Genomic DNA, 16,796 nt, shown 5'->3' with positions numbered 1-16,796 from the left:
TTCATAATCCGCTTTTGCTTTTTTTTACCACACTCGTTACCTTTCTGGCCTGCACTTTATACTGTTTGTGTGCCTGCAGTTTATCCCTTTCTTTAAATTCCCTCCACAGTTGTTTCTTTTTTTGCAGCTCAAACTTAATGGTGTTATTCATCCATTTAACCCCTACTTGTTTTACTATTCGGACCCTAGGTATACAATCAGCCATTACCTCCTGTAAATGCTGCTCCTTGACCACTTCCCATGCTCTATCGACGTCCAGCCCTTGCAGTTGTACATGCCATGGCACTGATCCAAGCGATCTCCTAAGCTTGTCATAGTTGCCAGCACGGTAATTCCACACATACCCTGTCTTAATCGAAAATTCCACACCTTTAGCTACCTCCCAGGTCAAGACCTTATGATCACTCTCACCAATAGGTGGCAACATGGTCATATTCATTACAGTCAAATTGTGAGATGCTATTACCAGGTCAAGCACTCTCACACCCCTAGTATTTTCAATTACTTGCTGTCTCAGATAGTTATCCCTTAATAATTGAATAAAACCCTTTTCCTTCCTCACATGTGTCCTCTCCTCCTTCCAATCAATGTTACCATAGTTGAAATCCCCCATAATAATTACCCTCCTTCCACTCATTTCATCAATTTGTTTATGCATACTATCTCCACCATCTATTCCATCACCTGGTCTATAGCAGCACCCAACTGTATATTTTATTCTGCCAGTCTCAATCTAACACCAAATAGCCTCAAATGAGCTCCTTTCACTATCCTGCGATACAACTTCAATTCTCCTTGGCTGCAGTTCATCAGCTATCATCAATAATACCTCTTCCCCCATTTTATTCTCTCTGTCCCTCCTAAACACACTATAACCTACACATTCTGTCCCACTAACTATATCTTCTTCCGTCAGCCATGTTTCACTAATGCCAATAACCTGTGGCCAGGAAGAGCCAATCAAGGCCAAAAATTCTTCCTTCTTGTTCATAATACTCCTGGCATTTGTATACATGAAATGCAGTGATCCCTTAGTCCCATCCCTATATTGATACGTTATTCTAAATGACCCATTCCCATTTTTTGTCCTTAGTGCTGGCTCGGGTACATTATATACATTCTTACACTCATCTGTCTCACTGATGTCTGCATATCCATTCCCCCTCCTTGGTAGTTCTAGTTTCCCTGGTTTTGCACATCCATTTTCACTTCATTCAGCAACACTCTTTCCAGTCTCTGCACACCAAGTCCATTCAAATGCAGGCCATCCATCTTGTATAAGTCCTTTCGCCCTTCAAACTCATTCCACACGTCCACGAATTCCACACCACACCGTCTGCATAACCTACGCATAATAATTTTATTTGCGATTATGGCCCGCCTCTTAAACTCCTCTCTGTCATACCGCGGCAACATACTAACCATTCTAACTCTGTCACTCTTTTCTTTCGCTACCTTTAACAATACTTGCAAGTCCTCTCTCATAAAAAATTTATCACCTTTCAATTCATTCGTACCTGCCACAATTATTAATTCTTTCACCCTCTGTTTTTGCACTCTAATACTCTCACTTACATCCTTAAATTTCGCACCTGGTAAGTACGATTTAGTTACACTGCCATCTATCACCCCTCTTAATAACGAGTCACCATACAACACTCTTTCCTTCATTTCAGAAACTCTCTCATTCTCTCACTCTCTCAGTTCAAGGCAAGGTATGATAGATACTGTGAGAATGTCGAATAGTTGTGTGGACATGATATTTAGGGCCTCCCTCAATGAGTCTAAGGACTCCCTGGAGTCACTCGTAGTAATAGTAATTGAGGGTGACCAATTATAAAGTTGGTTGGCTACAAAGGTTTACATGTTTTTTATTTTAATGGTACAGCTTGCGCATATTTAGTTGATTGTGAAAAATCAGGTAGATAACATCAATTTAATCATTCAACATTTTGAAATGTAAACTTGAATTCTGGATTTTAATTTTTATAATTTCATAGTCTTGTAGTTGTCTTTTTTTCTTACATCTCCCAATTGTTTGCATTAGTACTTTTATCATTCTCCTCCCCCATGTCTTTGTGTGCTGTATGTTTGGTCTTGTTGTTCTTTTGTGTTCTATCATCACTGCATGATTTCCTTGTTTTCTTTATTTGCTGGCCTCAGCTACAGAATTCTTTTATTTTCTAGTTTTAATTCAAGGCACAAAGTTTATACAGTACTACTCACAGGATTACTCCAAACAGCTGTATTTTGTGGCATGGATTGTGAACATATTTTTTCAGGAAATTCAGTTTGCTATTGTGAAGATTTTGTGTCTTTACTGTGTGCATCTGTGAGCTTAAAACAGTATTGCTTCTTTGGGACGTAGGCTAAATCTTTCCCATGTAAGAGTCAGATGTAAAAATGGGTGTTTGGTATAAGTATCCATAAAAGACTAAGAAGTACTTAGGTGACTGTAGTGTGTAACAAGTGACAGTATTGGAGCCCTACCAAATCATAGATAATTTTTAAAGAAAACTGTTGGTATGAAGCATGTAATGATGAAAACTTAATTGTGTTGCTCATAGTAATTCTGAATATTTTGTTTTTGAGGGTTCATAGCAGTGAATCTTTACCTCTATTGTTTTGGGAAGAGATAGAAGTTGGAGGGAGACAAATCTGGGGAATAGGGTGGAAGTTCCAACAATTCATAATGCAGATCCCTTAATTTTCCCATTGGCAAAACACCTTTGTGGACAGGTGCATTGTCCTGGTGAAAGATGATTTTTTTTTTCTGCAAACCGGGTCTTTTCTCATGAATTTTTTTATCTAGTCTGGTTAAAAGATCAGAATAATATTCCCGGTTATTGTTTTACCTTTTCAAGATAATTAATAAACAAAATACCTTTAGCATTCCAAAACACCGATGCCATGACCTTTCCTGCTGATGGAACTGACTTTGTCTTCTTTGGCGCTGAACAACCGGCTTCTGTCCACTGTTTTGACTACTCTTTGGATTCTGGTATGTAATGGTGAATCCAAGTCTCATCCATTGTAATAAATCAATGCACAAAATCAGTTTTATTCTTGTTAAAATGCTCTAAGCACTGTTCAGAGATTTTCATGCGAGTGTGTTTTTGATCTGCTGTGATCCAGTGTGGCACCCATCTTGCACAAAGCTTTTCCATTTGCAATTCTTCATGCAAAATATATCCTATACAAGTTGTTTTGAAATGCCTATAGTCTTAGCAATTCCACGCACTTTGACTCGCCGGTCATCCAATACCATATCATGCACCTGATCAATGATTTCTGGTGTTGTTACACTTTTTGGACATCCTTCACGTGGATGATCTTCAAGGCTGGTACGCCCATGTTTAAACTTGGCAGCCCATTTCTTAAAATTGTCGAAAACGAAGGAGAAGAGTGCCCATAAACTTTTATGAACTTCGAATGAATTTCTTTTGGTGTTAAACCTTCTTTTACAAAGAATTTTATAACCACACGATACTCAATTTTATCCATTTCAAGGGATACAGACAACTGTATAAAAATGTTTGTTTTATACAGCTGTATAAAACAAACTACTTGATAGAATGGCTTGCGATTTCACATGGATTCTTATGACAGATGTACCAACTTAGAAAAAAAAAAATCCTGCCACTAGTGTTGCCATCTATGGTCAAGGCTGAGAACTTTTCAGACCACCCCTCATATCTTTAACTTCGTTTTCCTTTTGGGGAGAGTATTGCTTGTGCATAATTTCAGCTTTATTTTTTTCCTTTCATCCACTAATTTCCAGGTTTTTGTCAATAACCATTTAGCGTAATCTAAAACATGTTCTGCTGTATCATTAAGGACTTATTTTTACCTTTTTTTCCATTTAACCTCTACATAATCATTCCTTATATCCTCTGCTCCATCAAAATTAATATCCATATTTTCTTTCAACTTTATTTTAAACTCATTACAGACTTCAGCATTTTGTAATTTAGCAATATCAAATTTCCATCTATGAAATGTTTTCCCCTGATGATTTATTCAAATATATAATTGTATAGATCCCATTATTAAGTAATAATCTGAGCCAACATCAACACTTCTTTTATTTTGGACGTCTAATAATATTTGCCTTTGCCATCTGGTGATGCCCAGGTTACTTTATCTGTTCTCTTATGCTGGAAGATTGTGCCACCTATTACTAAGTTATATTTGTCACACAGTTCTACCAACAGTTCATTGTTTACATTTCTCTCTCCTAAAGCATGTTTACCCATTAATTCTCTAGCTGCTCATTATTTGTACTAATATATTTAAATTTTTTGAGACTTGCAGGTTGTTAGCCCCACAGAGTTCTCATTCTGGTGGTAGGGTTGCTACCTCAGCATCCAGACATGCATTTTATACACAAGCATCTATTCTTATGCAGATGTTTCAGTTATAATGCCCATACTCCATCACCAGAGCCTCGTTTGTGATAATAGGTTCTACCATGAGAAGCTAAGGGCGGTATTTGAGTGGGAGTAGCTATATGCTATATATCATGAAGGCAAGGACTTCATAATATTATCACCACCCCTTAGAATCCATAGTTTATATTACATCCAAGATAATTAAAATTATTAATTCGTTCAGTTGTTTTGTTATTCAGAACAATTTTAGTTCTTATTAGTTCTCTTCCTTTAAATGTCTTAGCTTTTGCTCTTTTCAGAAAATATTTTCATTTCATATTTGGTAACAGTTTGTCAAGATTGTATAGAGCTAACTAGTTCATCTTCTGTATTAGTAATTAAGATTTCATTTGATTTCCATGTATAATTACGTTTCTGACTAGAATCCTGTGTTATTTAAACATTCTTTGGGTATTAGGTTAATGTGCATATTAAAGGATCAGCAACAACCTACATTCCTGTTTTAGTCTTCTATTTTTTTTTACCCATCCATCAACCTGTCATTGTTTTTTTTTACTGTTATAGTATTTTGTTAATATTGCCAATTTGGTTTTATTGATTGTGGAGATAATCCAATTTTGTCTATTAGTTGAACTAGTCTTTGATGTAATAAAAAAGAAACAAAGACTTTCTCATAATCTATGAATGGAATATGAGTATTCTGGTTGAATTTACTTTGTTTTTCAATTAGCTGTTTTAAAATGAAGAATGAATTGATACATGGGTGGCCTTTCTGAATCCATTTTGTTCTTCTACAAAATGTTTTTTTTTTTTTTTTTTTTTTTTTTTTTTTTTACTTTATCGATCCTGCTGTATATATTTTATATCCAGAATTCATTAGATTTATTCATCTATAATTTGAGCATTTGGGTTTATCCTTTTTGAAAAGAGGCAGTATAATGGATTTCTTTCAGTCACCTGTAGATGTTGATTTCAAAAGTTTATTTTAATTGATTTACTAGTCTATTAAACAGTTCCATATTTATTCAATCATTGCCTGGTGCTTTTTGTTTTTAGTTTACTTAGAATTTCAGTTAATTTATCCAATGTTAATTTCTAAATTATTACTAATTGTTAATCTTGTCTGTGTGTGCAGCCTACAAATTCTCAATCTGTCATCATAATCAGTATTCCACAATCCTGATATCATTTTTGCACTCTCTCCACTGATTGTATATCACATTTAAGTATTCAGAATCACCACAGAAACCAGAAGACCAGATATGTATACAATAGTCCAGGTGAGGTCTTATCAAAGCCTTGTAAAGAGACAAAAAAGTACTTACCTTTGCATGTCAAACCTCATTTCAGCATTGCAATGAGGTTGTGTTTGATATATTTGCTACATGACCCTTGAACTTCAACTTCCTATCTACCAAAGCTCAAAGATTCCTCTGGCCTCATCAGTTTCTTTTAGCATAATCTCACCAATATAATATGACATTGGATATCTAATCACAATAAAGTGCATGACCTTACGTTTATTAACATTGAAATGACAGCCATCTTCACATGCCCACAATTTACCTATTCAAATTATTCTGCAAGTACTGCATATCAGCAGCACTACTGATCACCTTACCTATCTTTACATCATCAGCAAATAGCTGTATGTCACATGTCAAATCCTTCCCAATGTCATTGATGTACAGATTGAATAACAATGGACCAAGGACTGATCTTTGAAGCACACCACTAGTTACCTTGTACATTCAGTCAATTGTGCATTCAGTAGTTATTCATTCTTTCTTTTACTTGCAGCATAATGATAGAATTCTTTTTGGCTATCTTTAGCTTGCAGAACGAGTTGGTTTTCATACTCGGACTTAGCTTTCCATACAACACTTGACTCTTTTGGCTTTCTGCTTATAATTATCACAACTGACATCTTATGCATATGATATTCCTTCCATATCATCTTTTCATACGAAAAACATTAGATTACACATTAGGTGACACATCCATTTCACTCCTACTCTGTTTATTCTTCGAACTCTAGGGACACATTCTGATATCACATTTAAGTATTTTTTAAACACTTCTCATGCACTGCCGATATCCTTCCTGTCCAATAACTGATACTATGGTACAGAAACCACCATCTCCCTCAGGCAGTCGTAATTTCCTGCTTTGTAGTTCAGTTTGTAACCTTTTCTGAATGGAACATTTATAAACTTAGTCACTTCCCAAGTGAGTACTGCATGATCACTGTCACCAATCGGAGGCAGATAGTTATGTCTTTAACTGAAACTTCCTCTCATACTATAATCAGATCTACCACTCTTTGACCACAAGTTCCTTCTGTCACATGCTGCTTGAGGAAGTTGTCTCATGTGATTTCATAACTACCCAGTCAATGTTCGGATAATTAAAGTCACCCATTATGATTACTCTTTTTGCACCGCATTGTATTTATCTGGTGATGCGTTTCTTTGTCACTAGCAACCGATCCACCAGGTCCATAACAACAACAACAACAACAACCCACTATGTATTTGATATTGTAGACTTCACCTCACACAAGATGGGTTCAAACTCACTTCCACATGAAAAACTGTTACTAGTATACAGTCGCTGGTCTCAATGCTAACAGGATTCAAGTCATCCAATATCATTAGCAGCACTCCCCCTTCTCTCCTGCCTATTCTTCCTAAAAATACTTTACCCTTTGCACTTGATACCAATTAGTACGTCTGCTTCTGATAGCCAGGTCTCACTAATGCCTACGTGAGATCCCAATATATTAACCAAGGCAACATTATCTTTCCATAAGCTTGAATCATAATAATTATTCATTTCCTTTTTACTTATGATATCTATATTTCTTTGTTCAGATACTTCATGAATTTACATGGTGATTGTGTTCAAGTTAACTTTTCTCTAGTTCTTTTACATGACTATTCTAGTTTTCTCTCTGTAAGTTTCCTATTTTCCTTTTAACTGTGTCATTCTTTCTTTTATAATTTATTTTCAAATGTATCAGAAGATAACCATTTTCTGTATGCTTCATTTTTATGTTTCATTATTTTTCGATATGTTCATTCCAGTTGCTGAGGCCTCTTTTCCTTGCTTTCTTTCTCTTTTTTTCCTAGGCTGTTATTGGCTGCTTTATTATTATTATTATATGACACCTCCAGGGAGCCCAAAGACTTATCGAAGGAGATCACCTACTCTACAACTCCATTTCCACCATCATCTACACCAATGCCATCCACTGCCCACCACCACCACCACCAATAGATTTTCACAGACAATCACAAACATCCATACCCACTGCAGGATTCGAACCCACAGCCTTTTGGCTGAAAGCGGATACACTAACCACTCGGTCAACCAGGCCGGCAGAAAAAAAACTCGCTTGCCTATGCTAGAGATCGACTAACTGGGAAACCGGCTGAAGAAAGGCAAAAGTGACCTTTTAGTAGGCAACTAGAATTAAACTTACAACAACGGTCTTTTTTTCAGGTGATCTAGCACTGAGGAATGAAATGCCACGTCCACTAAGCTATAGGAGCTACAATAATAATTTTCCCCCTTGTTTGCAGTATTTTCATTTCCCTGTCTCTAGTAAATTCTAATTTTCTATGATAGAGTTTTCTAATATTTTTTTCTCATAATGATTTTATTTGAAATGCTCATTCATTGGCTTTTTATTTGTTTTCAGCTTTAGCCATTTAGTAATTGATATGTTTCCAATAATTGGATAATGATCTGTATCCAGATTTAAGATTTTGTAAACTCTGTACATCTGTTGTTAGGCTTATTTTTTGTTTGCTTCCCATGTGTATTTTATGTATTTCTTTATGCCTGTAAAAGGAATTTGCTGTTTTCAGATTATTAAATAAGGCAAAGTCAGTTAATCTAGGCCCATTCTTCTTTTCATATCATTTCCCATTATTTCCATTACAGTCTTTTTTCTGGTCACTTCTAATACAGTTATTTCAATTTGATTCCACTTTTGATTCTTTCCATTAATTTTTCTGTTTTTCCATAAAAGTATTTAACCTTGATTCAGTTGCTGCGATTGGTATGAATGTCTGTTTTGTATGCTACTGAAGTTGCTGGCCTGGCTTTATTCATGATAGAGCATTGAGCCTAATGTGGCTGTGTTGGTTCATGATGCTTATTGGAGGCCTGAAGTAGTTTGAAAAGGCTATTTGGTCTCTAGAATGGAATTCATGGATAATTAATCCTTAACCTTTGCATAGTACTAATATGCTGTCGATTTCCAACCTTCGGTATTCACATTACAAAAAAAAAAAAAAAAGTCTGTGTGATGAATACATTCATTTTAAATGCTTTGTCAAATTTTATTTTCATAATATATTATTTTTACAGACAATATAATTCATTATTAATGTTAGGCATAAGAAGAGAAAGGATAGAGATCATAGTCGAGAACGTGACAAGAAGAAGAAGAAAAGAGATAAAGATGAAGAAAAAGAAAGTATAAGTAGTAAAGAAACAAAAGTCATAAGGGACTATGATGAAGAAGAAAAAGGTTATGACAGCACCCAAGAAGCTACTGTTAAAAAGAAGGAAGGAACAGAAAGTGAAAAGGATGACAAAGATTCTGTTGCAGCTGCTTCACCAAAGAAAACCGAAGAAAGTGATAGTGACCGAAAGTCAGGAGATATGGATTTAGACAGCGACTAATTTTTATGTAATCATACTTCTGAAAAGTGATACGCCATCAAAAAATATATATTTGTTACAGTCAACTTTCACTGTAACAAACATTTATAATGAAAGCACTCAGCATATATATGAGGCTCTTGAAAAGTTTGGCCAAAGTCTTATGGTATCAGTGCTGTGCTAGAGTGAAATTCACTGTAGCAAGCTTTCCATTATAGCAAACAATTTCTTTGGTCCCTATGAGTTTTGTATAGTGAAATTTGACTGTATTGATGTCTTAAAGTGCATGTGAAGGAATTTTTTCTTGTATTTAGCGTGAAGTAAGAGTCATATTATTTGTCTGATCTTTTAAGCTCAAAGAGTAGACATACTGTTAACATGAAACATCCACCCTATCATAAATAAAAAATATATAAAATTAATACTTTGTTTTAATCTAATTGGAATATACACTACTTCCTATATGTTGTCAACTATCGAAATTACAGCCATGTCATCCACTGCATGAGTTATACTTTGTAGTATTATATAAAAAATTTCCATTGTTAATTTTTATACAAGCTACCTGAAAGTAACATTTGCAAACAAAGTTGAGCACAAGGCTGCTTATAGCTGTGTGTGTGTGTGTGTGTGTGTGTGTGTGTGTGTGTGTGTGTGTGTGTGTGTGTGTGTGTGTGTGTGTGTGTGTGTGTGTGTGTGTGTGTTAAAAATAAGCCTACCGAAGTTCAGTTGCATACGCATAGCATTGCCTGTCCATATGTAAAAAAAAAAAGGTTCAGTGTAATGTAAGTATGGAAAGTAAAACAACTACGGCATAACAAGATATAATCCTGGCTGTGATGGATTATCAGTTCAACTTAAGAATTATATGCTTCAGTTTGTAGTGAACAAAAACACACACACAAATTATGATCATTAATATGGCTTCTGCAGTCTTCAACATTTTTTTTTTATTTGAAAAAACTTTCAGATATTTATGCATTGCAACAGTTTTTTTTTTTTTCCTTGTTCTTGTGTACTGTGCAAAATATATAAGAATTTCTATACTACAGTGTGCACTTTTACAGGATCAGTTCAAAAAAAAAAAAAAAACGTGCTACACATATGACAAACTACTGACCATCTGATAAGGAGCCATCCATCAGACCTCACAAAGGTCTGATATGTTGTGTGGAAACCCATATCAAAGTTTTCTGAGTTGTAAAGCAAGCCAGTAATACAAAATTATAGCTGCTGCCACCAACTATAAGTAAACAAAAAATGTCCGGTTATAACATTTTGAAGCTGCAGTCACATTACTGAGTTTTGTGTGGGTTGTAAATATTATGATCTAATAAAAAGTTGTGTATATGTTTCAAACTGAGAGACAGTAAATAATATAAGTGCCTGTACTTTTCATGTTCATGATGTGTGTGTGTGGGGGGGGGGGTCCTTACAATTATGTGGATTTGCAAAGCTTGCATATGAAAATAATTATTTTTCCTCTATTTAGCATGTTCATGTTGGAGCAATCATAGCTCTCTTGCCATCACCCTAACTATCTGATAGGGTGAGAGAAAGCACTATGCCCAGATTCATGCTTGCATTTCAGTCTTGACATTTCTTTAATTGCAACCAAATCTGGCAGGGAGAAATGTGTTTGTTTTAGGATATTTTGGAAAACAATGAGGAATGCTATATTTGGTTGGTATATTTGAATTATGCAAAAGTGTAAATATGTGAACCATCATTAATAAGCCACGTGAGAGTGGGAAACGTAAAGGAAAGAACAAGTGTCAGTAGATATACTTTCATTACTCCCAAATGAATTATTAATAATTAACATTCGTGATCTTATATATGCGTCCTGTAAGTCTGGGTAGAGCAAATAGCATGTAAATTCTAGACATGCATAAGTGAATTTATAATGGCATAATTAAAAAAAAAAAAAAAAAAAAAAAAACTTAGGAGGAGAAGGAAAGAGATTTGCTTGTAAAGTATAAATAACTAACTAATAATAACCAGCTGCTGTATACATTGGGTAGTTCAGTATTAATATTAAAATTAAGTATGCAGAGTAGGAATACATGTAGGTTGATAGTCAGCAGTTCTTCTGTCTTATCAATAATAGATATCTCATATGTGCTAGTGTTTTGTTGTAGATCAACCACTTCTTATAAATACATAGTATTCATTTTTATTCAGGAATAGATAAATGTTTGTCTGTTTCTTCCAAAAACTAGAATAAAAATGTTCCTATACAGTGAAAAACATTCTGTTAACAGATGCTATACTGCAGAAGCAAGAAACAAATAGTTTTTTTTTTTTTTTTTTTTATGTTGCTCCCACCCACAAAATATATTTATAAACTTATAGTACATTTTGTGGCATGGGCAGGCTAGGGATATTTCAATTTCTATTTTTAACCAATTTTATATATATATATATATATATATATATAAAATTAATGCTATGTATTATTTGTGAGAGCTCTTTGGAGGTTTTGCATAGATTTGTACTGTGAAGTGATATTATTGGGATCAAGCGTCAAAGCATGGTAATTCGGAGGGAGATCTCCATATAACCTTTTAAGGAAAGCAGAGAAGCCGACCAAGTCTTCTGACTTAATGTCCAAGCCTCACTTTCCATTCTTTTCCATATCATGAATGGAAAAAGAAATGGAACTGGTAGAAGAATTAGAAAAGCCACTTCCCCCTAACTATGTTATTGGAACAAAGAAGACAAAACCAGATGTAGTTGTCACTTAGAAGACACAAGATGCTATGGTCAGGCAGTAATGATCAGGGAAAGGAAGGCATACCTATAATATTCAGCACCAAACAAAAATGTAAACTTCTTGAATAGCAGAAATTTCAAGCAGAGTGATGTGAGCAAACATCAACATGGGGAATTTGACAGGGAGAATGGCCAAAAGCATATTTCGAATTTTTGATAAATTCAGAGATACACTAGATAACAAATAGTGATATTAGTAAACCACTTTTTATAAGGATTTCAGTTACCTGTTGTGCCAGAGAAGGTTCTACTAAGGAAGAAACAGGAATTTTTTGAGACATTAGAAAAAACAGCTAGTGCAAAGAGAAAGAAAAAAAAAAGTTGGTTATTGTTAGAGATATAAACAGCACAGTAGGAAATGAAAATACCACACACACAAATGTTTTAGAAAAAAGAGCAAAACTAGTAATAGTAAAGACCTGCTCTTATTTTGTTCAGTACATGGAATAGTTATTACTAACACCTTGATCCAAAATAAAGATGTGCTCATATTCACATGAGAAGCCCAAGAAATGCCTCATAAGCTATTATCATTGATAATGCTATCTTCATGTTGACTAGGAACACGTGTGGAGTATATGAAACAGGAAGTCATCGCCATTTAGTTTTTCAGCAGAATGAAAATGAATATCATATTGAAAAGAAAAACATTTAAGATTTTAAAAAGAATCGGAGGGAGCGGCTTTCAGAATTGAACTTTGGTCTCGTATGTACACTGCTTGAAAAGATAGTGCATCATGCCATGTAATGGGTCATTTGTAGCCAGTAGGTATAAATAGAAGGAATATGATGCTCCCAAGTCAGTGACTGTTTTCTAGTGAAAAAGAAGGGAACTTGATGGAGTTTGAAAGAAGTGTTGTGACACCTCTTTCAGGATGCCATGTTGCAGGCCATAATGCAATGCATAATGGGGTCACTACCTAGACTGGTTTCGACCTTTATTGAGGTCTCATCAGTGGGAGCCAGACCCGGCAGAGATACCAATGAAGTAATGCAGAAGTCATATCTCATATATTAGTAGACAAAAGGTGCTTGTCCTTCTTAATAAAAATCTGTGGATGAGAGATGTTGAAAGTTCTTTACTCTGCATTGATTATACATTAAAGATACCAAGAAATGTTATACTTGGTTTTCATCCTTTTCCCAAGGAAGCAAAACAATGTTTTGCACATGAAATATACACGTCTGAGCTACTTGTACATAGAGGCTAATAAATTCATATCACTTGTCTTAGTATGTATCCCATAATGCAAAGCACACCACTCCATTTTGGACATGTATAATATATATATGACCTCTGCATTTTTCAACCTTGGTATATTTCCCGGGTCTGATGAGACCTCAATAAAAGTCGAAACCAGTCTGGGTAGTGGCCCTTCCCATTATGCATAGCATTATACACGTCCGGGGGGGTTGCATTATGGGATACGTACTGAGACAAGTGATGTAGTCATTAGCCTTTATATGCAAGTAGTAGCTGAGACGTGAATATATTTCACGTGCAAAACATTGTTTTGCTTCCTTGGGAAAAGGATTAAAACCAAGTATAAAATTTCTTGGTATCTTTAATGTATAATAAACCCAGGGGAAAAAACTTTCAATACACACACACACTCAATTTTAGACTCAAAGTCTAAAATTGGGCAAGTTCTATGGGCGATTTTCTTGGCTATTTTAGTAATAAATATTTTCCGAAAATATTCTTCAATAAATGATACAGCACCACAAATCATTTTATTGAACTCCTATTGCCTTACTGGACATATATAAAAAAAAAAAAAGGTGGGATTAGAGTTTTTCATTCTCATAATTTGCAGAGCCCTGATTATTAATTGATAACTTGCTAACTCCGCTTTCCTGTCGCTTAATTTTCTTATATTGTCTGAGTTTTTGTAAACATTTCTAGACTTTTTAACTTGCAGGTCAATTAATATTTTTAAAAAATACTAGTCTGACAATAAATCAAACAGAAAAAGCCTATCTTCAAGGACTTCATATAACATGCCCATATCCAAAATAACCAGGACCAGACTTCATGCCAGGATGGCTAGAAAAAAATCCAAAGAAGACTAACATCTAGGTGGGTTAGAAGCATGGATCTGCTGAATATTCGGTTTTTGTCAGAATCAGTACAGTTAGTGATCACCAATAGAGATTCTGCAGCTCTTGTTCTACGTCAGACCTCCTCGTTAACCTTGTTTACTTCTGCACACACATGCCATGGAAGCATTTTGAGAAACTCATGGTTCTTGTATTTCCAAAGGCATCTCATTGTGTCTTGCAGAAGTTGCTTCTTACCAAGCTCCAATCTTAAGGTCTCGCTCTGCCATTCGTAATTGAATTAGTTTCCTCTGTGGAAGTGACGGATTATGCCAAGGTTCTTTGCTCTTGTCCACACACTTCTATAAATTAACGATTCTCTCTAGCCTCAAATCTTTGGCTGATGACATTGCTCTTCTTCATTTGAGAAACTTGAAGTGTTAAAAAAAATCAAGCTTCATGTGTTTTCCATAAATACTATCTTTAAAAATTACCATTCTCAAATGTTCCAAAGATAATCTAGCAAATTTCAGTGCTATCAAAACAGTTCTGTCCAGAAGAAAGATCTTACTTCATTTGCACTTACTTTTGACGGTGTTTCAATCTCCAGTTCAAGAACAATTTTCGGTTGACTTCCACATCTAGCTTATCCTGGCATAAAAACCACATCCATATCCTTCTCATTGTATATATATATATATATATATATATATAATATGTATGTTATCTCGAAAAACTTGATATTTTTCGTTCAAAACATTGCACTCTCGTTCAGCTCCTAACGCTTTATAGATATCAAATCTCCCCGAGCTTAGAATACTGTTCTCACATTTGGAGTGGTGCACCTAATAATTCTCGATTATATACGGAAGAGGGCAGTCTGCATAACACATTACCTATCTCGCAATTCTTCCAGTCACTTTCTCACAGATGCTATTTCTGTGTTATGCCTTAGTGCTGTTCCACTAAATTGGACAGCTTGGTGTCCAATTTAGTGGAACATTTAGTTTAGTGGATCCATTCCTCTGCTTCTCTTTAATCATGTAAGAATACAAGGAGCTGCTTATCAAACCATACACAGTTCAAGATCAAAGTACAAGATCATCTATCTCGATTTTTGGATCAGCCTTCCCCATATTTATGGTTAACTACTGTATCTGGTGCTCTATGAACATCCGATACATTTGACACACTACTCAAATAATATTTCAGTGTATAATCTGGTGTTGATAAGAGTCAAATGGAAGTGTTTGCGAAATTTAAAAAAGCTCATTTCCTTAAGACGAAGACTAACGATTTTGTGAAACTATAATTTTTATTATTATTATCTGAGACTTCCAGAGAGTCAAAGACTCATCGAGGGAGGCTATAAATCACCCAAACCAGCTGTCATACTTTCCCTTAAATTCATTCACATGCACTCACTACCCCTAAAGGCAAACTATTTTGCTCACTCACTGCTCTCTGGGAGAAAAACCTAGCTCTTACCCCCTTTCTTGAGTGTGAACAAACTTAACTTCCACAAATACCCCCGTGTTCTCTCCCCACCTTCCATATAACGAAAAATTTCATCAAATATCTTTTAATATAAATACCCATTCAAAAGTGTATAGATCTCTATCATCTCACGCCTCTTTCCTGTTAAGAAGAGTGTGTAATCCATATACAATCTTTGTAACTCTTCTTTGCACCCTTTCCACAGCTTGTTTATCCCCTTGGAATCAGAGATCAAATCTGTGCACAGTAATCCAGCTGTGGTCTTATCAAAGAGTTATAGAGACAAAATGACTTCCTTATTGTTAAAGGTTCGCTTCAACAATGCAATTATCCTCTGAGTTGTATTTGCAACTTTTGCTGTTTCCTTTAACTTCAAATTCCTATCCACCCATACTCCAAGATCCCTTGCCTCCTCAATTTCTTGTAGCATAACCCCACTGGAAATCTTATCATGCCAAAGTGCATAACTTTACACTTATTAACATTAAACTGATAGTCATTTTCGTTTGCCCAAATTTCCAGTGTATTCAAATCATTTTGTAAGTGCTGAATATCAGTAGCATCCCTGATTGTCCTGCCTATCTTCTCATCATCGGCAAACAATTGCACATCTGATGTCATTAATGTATAGATTGAAGAATAATAGCCCAAGGACTGAATCCTGAGGTTACACCACTGGTCACCTTACTATACCACTTTTTGATATCTGTCTGTCAACCATCCCCTGATCCAAGTCAATAGTTTGTGTTCCAATCTACCATATTCTCCAGTTTATGCAACACCCTTTCGTGCAGTATTATCCTATCAAATGCCTTAGAAAAATTCAACATTATTATTATTACGTGACATCTCCAGGAGTCCAAGGACTCATCGCTGGAGGGCAACGTATTCTACTTTGCTACATACCTCTTACTGTCTCCACGACAACTCAATTCTACTACCACTAGCAGCCATACCATTGTTATAAAATATGAGCAAATTGCTAAAACATGACCTTCCTTTAGTAAACCCATGCTGCTCCTTGCAAGGCTTGTTCATCTACCAATATGTGTATGCGAGTTCTTACCAATTTCTCTGAAATCTTCACTACCGACACCAGAGATACTGATTAGGTTGGTAGTTAGACATTAGTTTTTGTGCTATGCTTGTACAATGGTATTCTGTCTGTCCCTATAGACAAATTCTTATCCAGGTTATGTAACAACTCTTCAGCCTTACTTTCATGAACCTCTAACTTTTATCCAAATATTACAGTGAGCGCTTTGATCTTACCTTCATCCAGGGAAAGAAAAATATATATATAACAGAAAAATCCCTTGCTGACTGCCTATATTGCTAGCACTGTCAATATCAAACTGGATCTCTGGAAAAATATTGAACAGAAATGGACTTAGCCTGCAGTATCCACTGCAAATACTA

The 16,796-nt window shown here is 35.3% G+C and overlaps 1 protein-coding gene across 3 annotated transcripts in view; it reads left to right on the top strand.

Annotated features, from left to right (window-relative positions):
• Positions 1–9,487, top strand: part of LOC150095597 (uncharacterized) — a 215,988-nt gene extending 206,501 nt beyond the window's left edge. For all 3 annotated transcript variants that reach the window (XM_090410058.1, XM_090410056.1, XM_090410057.1), the window contains exon 13: positions 8,795–9,487. In XM_090410058.1, coding sequence (XP_090266184.1) covers positions 8,795–9,086 — 292 coding nt within the window. In that variant the 3' untranslated portion in view covers positions 9,087–9,487. The remainder of the gene's footprint in view (positions 1–8,794) is intronic.
• Positions 9,488–16,796: the final 7,309 nt, after the last annotated feature.

Source organism: Typopeltis vanoorti, chromosome 20, assembly GCF_054136105.1.
Source record: "Typopeltis vanoorti isolate ZY-2024b chromosome 20, IOZ_Tvanoo_1.0, whole genome shotgun sequence".
NCBI classification, from domain to species: Eukaryota; Metazoa; Arthropoda; class Arachnida; order Uropygi; family Thelyphonidae; genus Typopeltis; species Typopeltis vanoorti.
This window is presented reverse-complemented; position numbering and strand designations above follow the sequence as displayed.